At 38.9% G+C, this 18,905-nt stretch overlaps 1 protein-coding gene across 1 annotated transcript; it reads right to left on the bottom strand.

The window, feature by feature from the left end:
- Positions 1-10,966: 10,966 nt before the first annotated feature.
- LOC115756335 (glyoxylase I 4) lies at positions 10,967-13,107 on the bottom strand. The gene is made up of 6 exons (XM_030696059.2): positions 12,994-13,107; positions 12,844-12,938; positions 12,204-12,369; positions 11,529-11,612; positions 11,220-11,423; positions 10,967-11,083 (listed from the first exon to the last, which is right to left on the bottom strand). The coding sequence occupies exons 2-6, from the start codon at positions 12,889-12,891 to the stop codon at positions 10,992-10,994; spliced, it is 594 nt and encodes a 197-aa protein (XP_030551919.1). The 5' UTR covers positions 12,892-12,938; positions 12,994-13,107; the 3' UTR covers positions 10,967-10,991.
- Positions 13,108-18,905: the final 5,798 nt, after the last annotated feature.

The following is an 18,905-nucleotide window of genomic DNA, read 5'->3' as shown; positions in this document are numbered from 1 at the left end:
AACACGGTTTGCAAGATTAAAACCTTGGTTAAAGAAATACCTTGTTTACATCTTGCAGATCCTTCTACTTTCAAAATCGTAGAAACCGATGCCTCCGATATAGGTTATGGAGGTATTCTGAAACAAAAGAATGACTTGGGAAAAGAACAAATTGTGCAATTTATTTCTAAACATTAGAATGATACGCAGAAGAATTATTCCACGATCAAAAAAGAAATTCTTGCCATTGTTCTTTCCATTTCTAAATTCCAAGGTGATCTATTAAACCAGAAATTTCTTTTGAGAATTGATTGTAAATCTACAAAAGACATTCTGCAGAAAGATATTTTAAACATAGCCTCTAAACAGATTTTTGCACGATGGCAAGCCATCCTATCTGTTTTTGACTTTGACATTGAATTTATACACGGAGATTCAAATTCTCTTCCTGATTTTCTCACCCGTGAATTCTTACGGGGAAAAAATCCTTCACCATGCCCCCTCGAAAAGACAAAGGCAAGGCTCCGGCCCACCCAGAGACCCAAATAGTTCCAGCCAAACTAACTCCTATTCGAAGGCGGCTTGAGGCAACCAAAGCTTCGGACAAATCCTTGACCCAACAGCCTCAACCAAAATTAACCTCGGGAACAGGTCAATCTTCTTCGACCAAACTTCTCGGACCATCAGACTCAAAATCTGTCTTTCTACCTTATGACAAGCTGGCCATGATACCGCCGTAACTTTTGACAGCAATGGGTTACGAAATTTTGACTACGAAAGAGGTACAGTCCCCTTCCCCTCTAAGACCAAAAAATATTTTGAATGAGGTGGTCATTCCGGCATCGCCAGCCCCTCGAAAAAATATCAAGACTAAATCCAAATCGTTTCCCAGACATTTAGAAAAAATTATGACAGTTGAAAAAGGCTTCTATCACAAAGACCCTTTTGTTTTTGCAAGAAAAATGTTTGGTGAAAACCAATATTTTACTCCTCATGACAATCTAAAGACAGTTGAATTTTATGAAAGGATTTTGACTCGGGATGAGTCGATAAAATTTAGACATTTTGCTGATAATAAAAATCCCGACATTGTAAACTATTCAACTGCAAAAATTACAAGGGTCATTCACCCTTCTGATCGGGACCTTTCTCCTTGAGCTCCCATCAAATTCAACACCAAGCTTACCGAAATAATTTCTCACAGACCCACTTTCACATATTTTGACTATCAACAAGCTTGGTGGAATGCCTTTTTCAGACAAAATCTCAATGGAACACATACTTGGTTGTTCTACTTTGAAGACAATTTTGACATTTCAAACCTACCATACTGGTTCATACGGTGGTGGGATCATTTTGGACCATTTATTGACATACTTCCCCAAAAACCCCAAAACGTTTTTGAGTCCTACCAAATTTTCAAATCATCCTATACACCAACTCCAGTAGAAAAGACATATCCAGCTTTTCTACTTTTCTCGGCCACCTTTCGTATCTCCCGGGTACTTGCCTGGGACTTTGAATACCAAGTAGGCGCTCCCGGATCTACTTTTGTGATTTTATCCAGGAGGTTTAAGGTTAAATGGTGGGATGGCTTTACCTTCCGGGACAAATATTCCATAGACAGTGTGCAAAAATGGATTCAATCGCGACGGGTTAAATCCAAGACGCCGGTCTCAAAGACGACTTTTTTGCATGACCAATCGATAACTGTCTCCAAACTAGCGGGAGCATCTACCGAAGACGATTTCTGGAAGATGATGAAACAAGCGATTGAAGACTATGAGGACACCAGGAATTCCCAAGCAGATTCACACCATAGTGGAAACACTAATGAAGATGACTGTTATGGAATACTACCCGGTATCAATCAAGCGGACGTTGTAGACGAGGAAGAAGATACCGAAGACTTGGCATCAGATACTTAAATACCGTATAATGTATGATGTGCACTGTAGACTTTCACTGTACACTGTAGCGGCTTTTTAATTTTAAACCGTAGCACTATAGCTACAGTGAATTTTCTCTTTAAATAGACGGACAGAAGATGTTGGAAGACAGGACGTCTCCTCCCCGATTCAGGAACCCTTCTGAAGATCTCCCTCACACCTTGAGAGTTCGGATCCCTTCCATCCCTTCTAACCCTTTGGACGACCATCCTTCCTAGCCGACCCTAGTAAGGAGCTAACCCCTTTACCTTGAAGACTCCCTCTCTTACTTCCTAGAGATTTTCCAGTAAGTACCCAGTGTTGACGCCTAAATTTTGACTAATCTATTTTTTGCATAAAAATTAGAACTAATTTTAGTTCTAAATAAAAATCATCTCACATATTTATTTTTAGCGTACATTGCATTGGCATATAATTGGGCAAGCAGAACACTTAATTTAGCATGCGTCTAGACTAGGCACGGGATGGAAAAATACACCGAGAAGATTTGAAACTTCAGGGACTGTATTGCAAATACTTGAAACTTCAGAGACCGTATTGCAAATACTTGAAACTTTAGGGACTGCATTGCAAATACCAAAAGAAGATGGAGAAAGGAAGATGGTGAAGAGAAGATAAAGAAGAGAAGATAATGAAAGGAAGATGGTGAAGAGAAGATGAAGAAGAGAAGATGAATATGAAGAAGGGAAGATGAAAATGGAAGGTGAAGAAGAGAAGATGAAGATGAAGAAAAGAAGATGAAAATGGAAGGTGAGGAAATGAAGATGAAGAAGAGAAGATGTAGATGAAGAAGAGAAGATGAAAATGGAAGGTGGAGAAATGAAGATGAAGAATGAAGAATGAAGAATGAAGAACTTTGCCTATAAAAGAGGAAGAGAATTGAGAGAGTTTTTTGGGGAGTGAAAAGAGAATTGAGAGAGTTTTAGAGTGGAAGAGAATTGAGAGAATTTGTGAGAGAAATTCTTTAGAGATGAAAAAGATAGTTCTTGAGAAAAATCGGAAGAGAAAATTTGAGAGTGAAGAAAAGAGTTTTAGTCGAGCATCATTTTCGACGAGTCCCGACACGTACTTCGCCTCTCGCCATCCAACAACGCCACTGCTTGCCTTTTTTCGACGATAGCCACGTTCTTCCAACTCCGAGATCTTGAAGGAAGCCATAACGTGTACGTGAGTAAGATTTTGTGTAATAGAAGGTAACCCTTTCCATTTCGATCTACAAGAATGTAATCGTTTGGTGTGAACATTTGTTTGTTTATTTTAGACATGTCACGTGCCTCAAAATTTAGCATTATTACATGTTAATTTATTTTCGTAAATACTCGTGATTGGCTGCGTTTTCTTTCTTTCTAAATCACCCATGGTGTATCGTACAAAGTTCAATGTTTTACATCCCCATAAAAAAGAAAAAATCAAAAAAATTGCATCTTTGAATTTCAAGTAAAATCCATCAAAATTGCCAAATCAAATATTTTTCATGAAAATGGTACCGAAAGGGCGTTAGAGTAATCTAGCGTAACCAAATCCCCGAATTCAAAATCTCCGGTTCGCGGAAATAAGATAGTTTTCTCCCGCTATTTTATTTAGGTTTCTAATCAACCTACCGAAAATGATTAGTGGCGACTCCAAATTCAAAACACATTGCATGTTAATTATTTGAACCTTAAGTTGCGACTTGGTATGGACTTGGGAGAGTCCGAGTTAGGTTAGTTAATTAATTAACCCGATAATCCATTAGCCTGAAAATTAACTTGTTTATTTTTTAGGTCGTGACACCCAGATCTTTCCCCGATTTGTTTTAATTTTAGATCCTTTCTTCTCAGATCTACTCCAGATCTTTCTATTTTTGGAGCTTTTGACACGGATCTACGGATCTCACATTGTAATCTTTTGATTTTGTGATATACATTGTGAAGTTTTCTCATTTCCAGCTTTACACCCACAGACTGCGGTAGGCTCTGCCTCCTACTTGTGGCGTTTCAAGCTTTGCCTTTTATATTCTGCAGTTTATTTTCTGCATTTTGAATTTTGTACTTTATATTGCTATACCCCGGATCGGAAGGCCGTGCCTCCTACTTGGTGGTTTTACTTATGATTATCCATATTTATAACGAATACAGCCCTTTGTTTAGACGGTTCCATAAACAAAGACGTTTGTAAAGTGCCGTGCGTTCTTAATATTCCGACCAATCATTTCGGACTCACTTTCCATATTTTGTTTTCTTCTATATACTTTCATCATTCTCCTCATCAATCATTTCTGCACACTTTCCATATCTTGTTTTCTTTTGCATACCTTCATCATTCTCCTCATCAATCATTTCTGCACACTTTCCATATCTTGTTTTCTTTTGCAAGAGTCCCTCGATCTTAGTTTCCCCTATGGTATATATATATATATATATACACACACACACACACTTGATAGTTTAATATGAGACTGGAGGTTGGCCAATGTGAGTCGAGTTGGGTCCGGCTTTTGATGAGTTGGCTCGCGGCAAAAAAAACCTCTATAAATAGGACTCCCTCCCCTAATCTTCTCTTGTGCACAACTGCCCTCACATAAAGTAAGAACAAACCTCTTCGTGAGGGGTTTCTCATTCGATCGGTGTTCCGGTGAGGAAGTAAAGGAAAAGCACACTTGAGTTCTGAATCATCGTCATTCCACGGGGTTTTTTTCAAATTGCATAAAAAAAATTATTTACCAAATTAGGAGAAAAAATATATATTTACTGTTTTGGGGTTTGCTCGGCGGTGTGGGTGCCAAGCAAGACCCGCTCGGCGATCATACCGCTAAGCGGGTACCCGCTCGGCACCCACGGTGCCAAGGGGCTTTCTTGCTCGGCCTTGTGAGTGCCGAGCAAGTCAGCGAGCAAAAAGCAAAAGCTGCTCTCTGCTCGCTGGCCGTGCTTAGGGCCCCTACCCGCTCGGCATTTAAACCGCCGAGCGGATAGGGGCCCCTACCTTGCCAGCGCATGATTACGGGCGCTAGCAGACGACGTGAAAGGTGCCTGCAACACCTTTCACGAGCACTACTGAGCCTTCGGCTCTGCTTAAAGCAAAGCCGAAGGCTCTCCGCTCAGAAAGCATCAACAGAATCATCCCTCCTTTGTATTTCGCCTCTCCGCTCGGAAAGCATCCACGGAAGCTCATCCCTCCTCTGCATTTCGCCTCTTCACAAAAGCTTCTCCCTCCTCTGCATTTCGCCTCTCCACAGAAGCTCATCCCTCCTCTACACGTAACCTCTTGTTTTTTTCGCCCCTCCTCCGCAGAAGCTCTTCTTTTGTTCATATTGTGCTTCCCTCACTTTGATTCTGATTTTAAGTGATCTGGATATTAAGTGAACAGAGTGTGGAGTCCGCAGGGAGCCCTCCCCTCGCTTTGATTAACTTCGGCAAGATTTGTTCTTAATATCCCGACCAAGTTTTAATCGGACTCTCTAAGACCTCATATCCCCCTCTCCTCACGAAGGTTTTCTCATATCCCCCTCTCTTCGGGTGCATTTATTGATGTTAGTGTTTTTATTTTATTGCAAATATTTTCGTCATGTTTAAATTAAATTGGGAATTTTTTCTCGTATCCCCCTCTCTTCGCTATATTTTCGTCACGATTTTCTTTTTTAAAAAAATGCCGAGCAAAACAAAAGGCCTTGAATCGTCCATAGCCGCTTGATTGTGGCCATTTTTGAGATTTTTTATAATTTTTTTGAAAGACAATTTGCCGGAAGGGCAAAATCGTCATTTTTAAAAGTTGTCGGCCAAAATACCATAAATCATCCATGGCCGCTTGATTGTGGCCATTTACTAATTTTTTAGATTTTTTTCAATTTTTTTGGGAGACAATTTGCCACAAGGGAAAAACCGTCATTTTCTAAAAGTCGTCGGCCAAAATACCCCGAATCGTCTATGGCCAGTTGATTGTGGTCATTTACTAATTTTTGAGATTTTTTACAATTTTTTGGCTGACAATTTGCCGGAAGGATAAAACCGTTATTTTCTAAAAGTCGTCGGTTAAAATACCATGAATCGTGCATGGCATGTTGATTATGGCCATTTACTAATTTTTGAGATTTTTTACAATTTTTTTGGAAGATAATTTGTCGGAAGGGCAAAATCGTCATTTTTAAAAGTCGTCGGCGAAAATACTCTGAATCGTTCATGGCCAGTTGATTGTGGCCATTTACTAATTTTTGAGAGTTTTTACAATTTTTTTAGGAGATAATTTGCTAGAAGGACAAAATGGCCGAGCCGGACGAAATCGGTGGGGTGGGGTTGGGGCAGGCGGAGAGGGGTTGGGGTGGGGGGCGCGGCCGCCCGGCTGGGCGGTTTAACTGCTGAGCGGACGCCAAAACGGTAAATATGTTTTTTCTCCCCTAATTTGGTAAAAAAAAAATTTTCGCGCAATTTGAAAAAAAGCCCTCATTCCACATCAAGTTCAATGAATTCTAAATCAAGTGCTCCAATCCTCTGATCCTATAGTGTATTATGTTTTTTATTATGGTTATGGTATTCATGGGGTGTGCCATTTTCGTGGCCTTACATAGTAGACCGGATATTATTCGTGCAAATTCGCTATAAAGGGAGCTTGGAACAGTAGTTATCGGGTCGATCATTGATGATATCAATCAACATTGAAAAGTCTAATCATATCACAAATAGAATAAAGTTTCACAAAGGGCACGATCTTAATTTTTCCTGAACCAAGCAGAAAGAAGCGTCCAAATAAGAGCATCAGCCACTGTGGATGTGGCCGATTAACGCAACATTCAATGATTAATGAGAGGTAGAACGAAAGCAACCATCGAAAGATATGCTAAAACACGAAAGCCACCATTCCCCCAATGTTGAGTACTTTGTACGCTCAAATGTACGAGGGACGACACAAAAAAAAAAATTGAAAAAGCTAAGAAGACCGCCCCGTCACTTTTCAAAAAAGTGACGGAAACACATTAATCACACATACCTTGCGTGATATGCTTGTCGATAGAAATTTAACACCTTCAAAATATAATTACCAGAAGCCCAATTTGGAATGCACGGTCTCTGTCACATGACGGGACCGTCTTCCTAGCATGACCCGGGAAAAAAAAAATCAAAACCCGACGTCACGGGCGACCCAATTTAAAATTTACCATGACTAGCATAAGAAAATTTATTCTCGATAAATAGGAAAAAAGAACATTTGAAGACGACTAAAACTGTAAAACATCCCACCAAAACAATGACTGGAAAATCTCTTGGCATGTAGAGAGAAAGCCAGGAGCCACACCGTGACAAGTACGTGGTTGCTGGGTCGTCGGGTTACTTTTGAATGCTTGGACTGACATGTTTATATGAACTTAGACTATAGGCAATGAAAGATGTTTCGTTATATATAATAATTTATGTTTAAATATTTTCGTGAATGATAAAAAAAAATTATTCATTTATTTTTGTAAGCGATACAAGCGATCATTTTTATGATAATGTCTTCCAAATTATTCATTTTCCGCTAATAAGCACACTCTTAAATATTAATAGAGTTGATGAACATAATCTGTCATGGAGCTAAAACGGCAAAAGAGATTATATAATGGCATGGTGCTATGTATAATCTGCCTAATCTAACCTAATAAAACACGTATAACATGTGTAAAATTTTGTCATATCACTGCCAATTCTTTGATATGCCGACACTTTGCCTCATACGTAAGCTAAACTTTGCCAATATGCTAACACATCCCATCACATGTTGTAAAGGAGACAAATTAAGGCCCTAACACTAGGGTGCAGTATAATGAGGGAGACAACTAAGGGGTCTACAAAGATTTGAACTCAGACTTTGGCTTTGATATGGTGTAAAATTTTGTAAAACCACAACCAACTACTCTAAATGTTTAAACTATTAGAAGAATGTGTGATTTAATATTTAAATATTCTAACGTCATGTTACTTCAACTTCTCATACATTATTAATTGGGACATTGCCTTAGGAAAAGATTATATTCCAGAATATTCCACATATGATGACATTATTTGCAAAGAAATTCTTCTAGTATTAAAACGAGGAAATAGTTTCTGTAACATATTATTCATATATTACAAATTTGAAGGCTATTAAGTAAAAAAAAAAAAAAAAACCTTAGGTTTAATACTATGAAAAACCCAAAACTAGTACATTGCGACAAATTTATCCCAAATTAATTTTTTGACCACGAAAAACCCCAAACCGGTACATTTGTGATAAATTCACCCAAAACTATTTTTTTACCACGAGAAAATCTCAAATTGATATACCTGTGATAATTTACCCCCAAATCATTTTTTATCATCAAAAAATCTAAATTAATACACATATGGTAAATTTACCCTCCATTAGTTTCCGTTAAGTTGGGTTAATACATCGAAAAATCCCAAACCGATACACTTATTACGAACATAAGGTAAAAAACCCAAATTGATACACCCACCAACTGCCACCCGTCATCCAAATCAGTAATTTGAAGGAAAAATTTAACAAAAACCAACATCGAATAAATTTGTCACGGGTGTACCGGTTTGGAATTTTTTGTGATAAAAAAAATAGTTTGGAAAAAATTTATCACATGTGTACCAGTTTAGAGTTTTTCGTGATATTATCCCAAAAAAATTTAGTAAGAACCTTTACAATTTTGGAAATAATTTTCGCATTTTATTGTATTTGACTTATAAGGTACAAAAAAATATAGTTTCATTATTTGCTAAAGGTAGAGATATAGTAAAGAAAAAATGGTAGGCCTAAGCACTGCACTGCACAGCACAATCCTTCCCCTAATTTGTAGTATGGGTGATTGATTCATTAAGGGTCATGCTAGGAAGGCGGTCCTATCATGTGAAGGAGATATGGTGACCGTACATTCCAAGTTGGGCTTTTGGTAATCATATTTTGAAGATGTTAAATTTCTGTTGACAAGCATATCGCCCAAGGCTTGTGTGGCCAGTGTGTCCCCGTCACTTTTCGAAAAGTGACGGGGCGGTCTTCTTAGCTTTTTTGCATTTATTAATGCTATCAAACCGAGCCATGTTAGCATTTACTTTCATTTTGGTTGGTTATTCATGTGGTGTCACCTTGTTCACGTATGTTATTCATGAGGAAAATTACCTAAAAAGTCATAAATCTATTGCAATTATGCCAATTCAAAGTTAACTTTCTTTTTGCCAATTCAATTCTAGACCTTTTACATTTGTATCAATTCGATCTATCCGGCTAATTTTGGTCGAAAATCTCCGACAAGAATGTTGGCCATCCTATGTGGCGAAACCAATGGTGACATGGATAATTTTTTAAAATTTTGTTAAATTTTAATATTCTTAAATATTTTTTTTCTATTTTTTTTTCTTTGTGGCCTGCTAGGTCGACCTTGCCAACGGCCGGGCTAGCGAGGGTCAAGCCTCGTCAACCATAGATAAAAAAAATAGAAAATAAAAATAAAAATTATAAAAATTGTCCACGTCAATGCTCGGAGGCACCACGTCTTCGGCGATTTCTAGCCAATTTTTGGCCGGATAAACTGAATTGACACAAATGTAAGAAATTCATAATTGAATTGGCAAAAAAAAAAAAAAGATTTAGGACCGAATTGGCACAAATGCAATAGGTTTACAACTGTTTTGGTAATTTTCCCGTTATTCATATCATCGCCAAAATCTTTCAACGTAATTAGAGAAAATAATATTACTAAAAATCATTAAAAAGAAACCTAGGTTCATGTCAATTTCAAATTAAATCACGTCAAATCGAGTTGAGTAATCGCTGTCTATGAATTAGAGTCGAACCACTCTTTCCATTTGGGAAGAGGGAGGTGGGGGGTTAGAATTGCCCCATCTTCGGGGGAGAGTGGGGTGAGGACGTGTGAGAAGGGAGTAGGGTTTCGCAAAGTATGGCTTGTATAGTAGAATAAAATAATAAAAAAATGTCAAGTCAATGAAAAACGGTAAAACCTACGGCATCCGTATTTGGCCTCGTACAAAAGGGTCTAGATCCACGGTTTTTTTTTTTTTTGGGATAAGGCAAATCGGGCCCTTCGACTTGATATTCTCTTAGACAAGCGCTAGTGCCCCTATCGATTCAGAATCTTCTGCTAATCGATGAAACCGGTCTAGATCCACATGTTCCTTAAAATTTGCAAAATTGACTCGTTTATATGCATCTCACGGCCACCGCCCATTGCCAACTGAAAGCATGACCAGACCATGCTTCCTAGTTCTTATAGTATAGCCCGGCCCAAAACATGCACAGCTTGATTTTGTGGGCTCGGATTGGTTCCGTCTCAAGATATACATAACCTGCTTTCCAATGGAAACTCACCTTGGCGCAGCGTTCGCGAATTGCAAACGGTCTAATTTTCGATTCGATTAGTCCATTGCCCCGCCTTTCGGCGATACATGGTGTATTGTATGAGCGCAATTTATTCGGATGACTTGCTGATCCCGCAACCTCCTTTTCTGGTCATTCGGAACGCATGACTTGTTTTTCATAGTCAATTTGTTGGCGGAACGAACGATCTCAAGAGAGCCTGAGTGACCAAATTTTGTGCGGCCGAAACGGGGATTGCGAAACTGTTTGGGCCTGCAATGCTGGTCCAATCCCATTCAGACTGTCACAGGTTAAAAGCCTAACAGGTCTAATGATTCATGCACCTTTTGCCAACCTGTCATAATCTTCTGAGGGTAATTCATCCGTCAAATGAGAGGATCCATATCCTGAATGATCGCGCGCACGCTCTTACGTAATGTTCTCTGACCGAAGGAGTAGCCAGATCGATAACATCAAAGAACGGATAAAGCTTTGCCGCAGATCAGAGCGAAAAATCAACTAGCTGCACCGACGAACTCAAACAATGCTTCTTGCTCTGTGAAGTGTGAACTAAAATAAGCCAAATCCTTCTTAGGCGCAGGGAATGGCCAAGGCACCGATAATACAACGAGGCTTACCACATAGAGCTCAGCAATATTATGTACATATGTGTGTATGGTACTGAGACACTACAGAATAGGAGTGTCCATGAGTGCAGAGATAGTAGACTTGAATGTATGATTTTGCATCTCATTAATCAAGCTGCACAAACTCAAGAGCATTTGCATCCGGATCTCTTGTGAAGATGGCCGGCCTCCCTGACTTGCTAAGGGTGTAAGGAATGCCTGCAAGTACAAAGGGCCAAACAAGTACTCAACTTCATCATTGTCCCAACCCAAAACTTGATCCCGATGAGCTAAAGGCCCGTGCTTCACGAGACGCGTGTACTACTAGCCAATGATTAAGGAAAGAGATACATACCAGCTTTATCAAGGACGGCCTTCAGCTTAGACACGTCCTTAATAGAGATGCAGGTGTGACGGTCTCGGCCCCCGTGTTCGGGTCTTCCTGTCAAAGGGTCTGGATTTGGGAGCTCCATCAGGTGAATCATCTCGGAACCCACCCACAACCACGCACCACGATAGGGAAGTTTGTCATCTGGACGTGCTTCGTTTATCTCGAGACCTGACTTACCAGAAAAAAAGAATTGACAAATCATTTACTTGCATGTGCTTCCTTTGAAAAAGAATATTCTTCTACCTGAATGTTGGCATGGGAAGTTGGACTTACCGAGAAGGTTTTGATAAAAGTCGAGTGACCTTTCGAGATTTTCGCATAGGATTCCAACGTGATGAATGCTAAGGAATCCGATATCTGCATCAACGTCCAATGTTTACTAAAGCTTAAAGGTTCACAAAAGCATAACTATGCCAGCAAACAAGTAGTCCTACAAAATAACCTTGGTGATTCAGTATTCCAAGATGATCACTCTATGACCAGACTAGACAAGCAAATGAGTGACGATCAGTGATTCTGCAAGCTATTTTCGACCCACAACACTGAAAAGGCAAATGTACTTCCTTCCGCTAAGCACGCTGATCTGATCAATTTACTCCCAAACTCCTATTTAACCATACAGAAGAGATGTGCTTCGCACTTTGGAATTCGATATGAAACGGCAGCTTAACATTTCAAGTCAATTTGTCAACTCCAATTGTTCATCTGATGTCAACCAGCTACTATACAAAATTCAGTAAATCGCACACGGAAGTGACACGATACATAAAGAAATACTTGGAACCAAACGATTTCTGTTGCTTAAGCAGAAAAAATTTTAGAAACTAAAAGAAAAGTAGTAGCCAGATGCTTTGAACTGCAAGATACTAGTGTCAGATTTACGCGAGCATTTGTGCGAAATCAAAGTGCATCGGAAAAATAGAAGTCCCGAAACGACTGTCTAATCACCATTTCTGTTGGTCGCTGCATCTGCTCCTCTCATTAGCGTTGCCCCTTCAACTGTTGCTTGAGCTTTCGCCGCAAGACGGCATCTGCCGCCTCTTCGAGCCGCACTGCGCTGAGTTGCAGCATGTGGCCCACCAGTGCACAAGCCATTACCTTTATAATGATTCACCTGAATGCAAAGGAGAAAATTCATCAAACAGCTGTCAGTCAACCAGCAGAAGCAGGCATTGGAGAGCAAGCATGTATAAGAAGCTGAAACAAGCAGAGATTATACGAAATTGCCCCGTCAAAATCTATGAATTAGCATCTTTTATAAATGGATCTTAAATTTCTCCCGCTTCTTCCATTTCCGTCTACAAACACCGCACCCCCAATTGAACTTACTTAGAACTCGTATCGATTGACGATTCGATTCTTGAGCGCGAATAACAAATGCCCTCAAAGGCTCAAAAGGGCAACGGCAACCCAGTGGATAAACTTACAGCCAAAAACCCAAAAATCGAGAAACCGCACGAATAATTCAAAGACACCCACCAGAAGACGGATGAGATCAAGCAGACGAGCAAAGAAGATGGTGAAGTTTTCAGTATCAAACCGACGAAGAAACGATCCAGCTTGCGGCAGACAAACCGAAACAGAGGACCTTGTTTTGCAAAGATACGGCAGGTGATGGACTGAGAAGAGACGCCATGATTGAGCGAAGGTTGAACCCCAATCTTGAAACTGTTTTCTTTTTTTTTCTTTTTGTTTGCACTTTTGTATGGCTTTCGATAATGATTATTATCGTTAATATTTTAAGCAAGTGTATATGCGCAGCATAAAAGCAAGCACAGCCTCAAAGCCAGGAATGAATAGGAGCCACAGCTTCCAAGTCCTCACGGAATGGCTCGGGTGATTTCTGCAAATTGGAGATACTTTTGGACTCGTGTGTGAATAGAATAACCAAAAAGGGTATTTCAGAAAATGTAATTTTTTTTTTCTTTCGAAAATGAGAGAGGAAGAGAGGGGGGAAGAAGAAGAGAGATTAGGGCAATCTCTCTTGTCGGAAAATCCAATGCATTTAATTGCCGGCCGGAGTAGGCAAAATCCCCGAATGCGCCAGAAGATATGGAGAGTGCCCCTGAGATCGCAAAGAAGTAGATTGGTTGAGATGCGTAAAACTGGTCTGGACACTTCCCGACCCATTACACCGACAACAAAAATAAAAGTTGGGGGCATTTTTTTAATTGAATAAAAGTCAAATTTTAAAAGCAACGTGTATCGAAAAAAAAAAAAAAAAGAGAGAGTAAATTGTTGAAACTAAAATTCGGATCTAATCTAAGTCAATTTCTTCATTGGATCGTTTCCCTCCTTGTTATCAGTCCGATTTCAAAGTCGTTGGCACAGATAGCACCATCCCGAAGGCTCGGAAATTGACAAATATGAACACGACGTCGTCTAAATTTAAAAAAAAAAAAAAACCTCGATTTAGTAGATTTGATTAGGTGAAGTCTGTTGTGATTTTGTCAACCCCTCTCTCGTGTACTCGTCTGACCGACCCCCCCTAATCAACTCTACAGGACAAGAAAGGTCGTTAGATTACTTGTGTAACGAGCTCGTTGACCGCTGACTTTCGGAAGACGGGTCAACGGCAATGTGAACGCCTGAAGAGTCGTACCTCTTTCCTAGTCCTGGCCTAAGAGCCGTGCCTCGAACAAAATAAACCAAGTTGGAATTGAATGATTGCTTGTATTCGTGTATCGTAAGAAAACATGTTTTTTTTTATTTGGTCTTATCATGGTGAACATGGTTATCGACCGCCTTATATTAATCATATGGATTTAGCTTCACTGTTCCAATTTAGGGTTATTATATGTGGCCACGTGTGCAAACAAATCTCGAGTCATCGTACGACAAAACAAGAGCATTTTTTTTTCTTGTTTTTCAAAATATCACCACTCGTATCGCTCTAGAAACATATCTTTTTAAATAAAAAATTATTATCATGATGAAAATTTTGTCATTTTTCAAAAAGATTATCACTCATGTTGCTTCAAAAGCATATTTTTAAAATAAAAAATCATTCTCGATGATGAAAATTTTGTCATTGACTACTCATTTCAAGAGATCCAAGCATTTAATTTTACGAAAATATTTTTTAAATTATTTATTTTTTTGAAAGCAAACGCATGCTAAATAATTATGAGTTCGTAGAATTATGGCTGTGCTGTAATTTTTTGTGATTTACATCCATGCTAGGAAACATTGAATTCGCGTATTTGTTAACGTATAATTTAAAGCCGCTGCTCTTTAAACTTGATTAACTTGACTAATTTCCCAAGTTTGGGCCATTAAATCAGGAAAATCCCGTTTTTTTATTAAAAGTCCCGTTCGTACGACATCAGGAATTTCCGTGTTATTATGACGGAGGCGGTGACGTGGGCTTTGAGCGTGACACCTGGAATTGTACGATGACGTGTCGAAAGGCCAGCTGTTTTGGAAGAAAATGGGGGGAAGAATAACAGAAACATCACGAAGAGTGTGAAAGTATGCGATTACATTGCACTTTGCGGGAAGTCAAAAGGTATTAACTATCTTTTGACTTGGTCTTTTTTTTTTTTTTTTGAACGATTTTTGACTTGTCCTTGGAAGAGACAACAGACTAATGTGAAGGGGAAAAAAAAAATTTGTTGCCTTCATGATTAATTTGGCATCTTTCAATGGAGACACGAGAATTACCTTAACAGACAAACTTAAATATAGCATGAAATTTAACTAGAATTTGTCTGTTACTTGATAAGGAAAAATATTGAATATTGGGTCGAACGGACCTATAAATTGAATTATTAATTTCTTTAAGCATTGGATAACAAGTTGATGCATTGCTCTGTAGCAATGTAATGATGAGATCTGTTAGTATGCATGCGTATCATCGATATTTCTCAATACCGTGCAATCGACGTGAATGAGTATGTTTTGAGGTGGGTATTTAAATTTGTAAAGTAAGTTCCATGTATCCACATTTTTAAACAAGTAAGTGCAAAGCAAGTTTAAGGTGTGGGGTCATACTACAGTATATGCTCACTTTCTGTGCAATCTGATTAGCACTTTTCGATCCGAATTGAACAATATACATATATATGTCACACATGCGCTTGGACATTAGGAATTGGATCTAAAAGTTCTCTCGATAGGGGTAAAATTCGATCAATGATCATTTTAATAATATTCTTACGATTGAAAAAAAAAACTGATAAGATTAATTGTGATGTAGGCTTTATTTGTCTGAAGTAACTGTATTTTAATGTTTTATAAATTATCATTTGTGGGGGCAATTCAAATAAAAATACTCACTGTTGACTTAATTGTGTGCCTTTTTTGGGAAACTCAACGTGGGCAATATTCATCTTTTAGGCCAAAATAATGCAACAAAAGTTAAAAGTCGTACACTTATTCTCAAGTACCAGAAAGGCGAGTGGGGATTAGAGGCCCCGCTACACCCAACATAGGTCCAACCCAGTCCGTCATACATTGACAATGGTCTTAAATGCTCTTTATATTCATAAGGTATTCTTCAACATATCAATTCAAGCTTTTAACCTGGACTTTTCAATATAATATTAGAGTCTAGATTACCAATAAGTTTGGACTCAATAATCAATCGAAGAGGGTTGTTGCTGCCTAGAAAGCATCGACACTCTTCGAGAGGCCGGAGCATCCATGTTGTTGGGGCTAACAATACAACCTAGAGAGAGGTGAACGTATTGTTTTAGGACTTTAAAAAATATTTGCAGAATAAAACAAGTTCAATTTTAAACATTGGATTAAATATATGCAGAGACATTATAGAGATTAGGTCAAGAGATATTTGAAATATCGTGAGAAGATTGTGTGCTAAAGTGTATAAAGATCACGAGAAATGAGAATACACAAAACAGTATGTGATATAAAAAGATTGGGCAAGCATATGTTTCACAAAGCAATATCTAAGCGTGTGCAAGATTGAGTAAAAGATCAAGCAAATGCAAGCACGTAATACATATAGTAGTTCGGCTTTATCCCCAAGCTTACGTCCACTCTGAAGACTAACAACCACATCTTAAATTGGAATTCACTAGTAATCAGCTCAACAAGGTATAATTGGCAAGCATTAATCCTTTCACTTGATACATCACACTATTATAACTTAACTGCTACTCTTACTCTTGTACACTTGATCTTTAGCACAATTACAACATATAAAGATTATTAGAGAAGATCTTTCGGGAGAACTAAGAAATAGCGAGAGCAACCTAGCTCACAACAAGTATGGATTTTATATTATTCTCTCTCTTACATTTTGATCTAGAAGGTCTTTCATTATATAGACAACTTTATTCTTCCTGTTGGAGGGGCTTAAGAAGTCTAACTAGCCGTTAGAGATGCTATTTCCGACATTGTTCCGAAACATCTCTGTTCTGACACAGTTCTGAAAAGGTTGATAGATGCCAACGTTATATTTTACCCGATAGACTTTCCGATTTTTCTTTGCAAATCTTTCACCAGCCAATGGCTATATTTTCTTCTAACGAAACATCCATACATGTCCGTTATTCAAACATCACCAAGATCTAATATTGACATAAACATTGTCTCATCCGATCTTTTGGTTCGTTGGTGTTGTTAACAAAAAAGCTGTTGGAACGACTTGTGATCAACTATCTAATGATTCTCTTGGCTTCTTCAACATACAAAGATTTCCAAAGACATTAGCATCCCCGTTGATTCTTCATCTTCGTTGATTAATCGGTTTCCAAAGATTTCCAAGGACATCGGCATCCCGATCGATTCATCATCTTCACCGATTTGATTGAGTCGGTTTCCAAAGATCTCTACGGACATCAATATCCCAACTGATTCCTCGTCTTCACCGAACTCCCAAGGATCATTGATATGGTCTGTCTTTTTAGCGGCTATATCCTTCTTGATCAAAGATTTGGTCGATAGATCAAGTGACCATCACATTCCAACGATAAACATCTATACGATCCCTTACTCATAATCGGGACGTCTAGTTTTTTACTAATCCGTTAATGTTGTTCATTCGATCTTCCACCTAATCCATATAAAGTAGTTGCTCTTTGTCCAAGATCCGTCGCTCCGATAACCATCCCAGAACCCGATCTTTCTTTTGGTACTTCTAAGTATATTGGCAATTTTGACTCCACCAAGCTGTTCATATTCGCGGTTCTTCCAAGCTTTACCGAACATCCTTATTCTAAACTTGTTCACCATCACCAAGGTCCATCCACCGTTCACCTGATTTTAGTACCTCAAAGCCATCACGAACATATCCGTTCTTCTCGACTCATTCACATCGATCAAGGTTCTTTCAAATATTCACCTTGTTTGAAGATCCTTTCAGCTCGCAGATATATTCATTGCCCAATATCATGTTCATCTCAAAGATCGGCTACCAACTCCAAAAAATGGGCAGAGCATTCCAAATATTGGTAGAGCAGATCTTTGTCCGAGGAATATTTGGTGCTCTTTATCACATCATCTGCATTTCTATTTGTGCATATATAATCCGATATACTTAACCAACACACACATTAGTAGCATTTGATTGTCTTTGTTATCATCAAAACAAGATTGAAAATTTTCCAACAATCGTCACATTAGTGATATTCCCAACACGTGTCTTGTTCGACACTCTTCGACATGCGATCACATGTGGTCGGCGTTCCAGATGAGCGAGTTCAAGATCCCCGACACGCAATTTTACGGGCATATGGTCAATTTTAAGCATTTTCAATAAATTAAGGTCAAAATGTAAATTTATCAAAAATATATATACTTAAGTCGTATACATTTGATGAAAAAAAAAGTTATATACCCAACCACCCCAACATTAGTATACTCGGCCAGCCAAAAAAAAAAAATAATCGTGAATTCCTAATAGAAGAAGAAGAAGAAGAAGAAACACATCGCCGATATTTTTACATATACATAATAATTATAAAAACATATGCATTTAATGTACAACACACCGGAATTCTTTATTTTTGAAAAATGATGTACCAACATATCGAACCGTGCCGTGTCGTATATCGATGTCGATACTCCTTAGATTTGCTGCTCCGACGTAATTCCTGTGTACGAGGGGAAGACTGTTGAATTATTCCACGTCAGATTGATCAAATTATGAGTACGAGGAAACGCAGGATGCTCTGGGATCGGTGGGACCCGGTAGGGAGGGCTTCACCGCGGTGGTTTCAAGAGCTTGCGGGGAGAGATCTCAGATTCCGAAACTCGGAAAACGGGTACGAAAATACCCGACTCGCTTTCGGAACCTGCCGACCCCCCTCGACCCGACACCGTGCATATATTCGGTGGCTAAGTAGTAATCCCACGGAAACTTCCCCCTCTATATTCCCTTCTTTTCACCCAGAATAAAAAAAAATCAAATTTTTTTTTTTTAAATTTTAAATATTTTTTACTCCAAAACCATCAACTTCCCTCCCCCTGAAAACCAGGAACCCCCGACCGCGTAGACAAAACCCACGCCTCGCGTTTACTAATCTAAAAAAAAAAAATTATATATAAATAAAATATTAACCTTAATCCCTCCAAAAGTCAAGTCACCCTCAGCGACCAAACTTCCTTCTTCCACCGCGTTCACACGGCCCGCGCTGCCGCACGCGCTTCTCCGCAACCCCGTATAAAACTCCGCAGCTCCGACGG

Source organism: Rhodamnia argentea, chromosome 4 (assembly GCF_020921035.1).
Source record: "Rhodamnia argentea isolate NSW1041297 chromosome 4, ASM2092103v1, whole genome shotgun sequence".
Classification (NCBI taxonomy): domain Eukaryota; kingdom Viridiplantae; phylum Streptophyta; class Magnoliopsida; order Myrtales; family Myrtaceae; genus Rhodamnia; species Rhodamnia argentea.
This window is presented reverse-complemented; position numbering and strand designations above follow the sequence as displayed.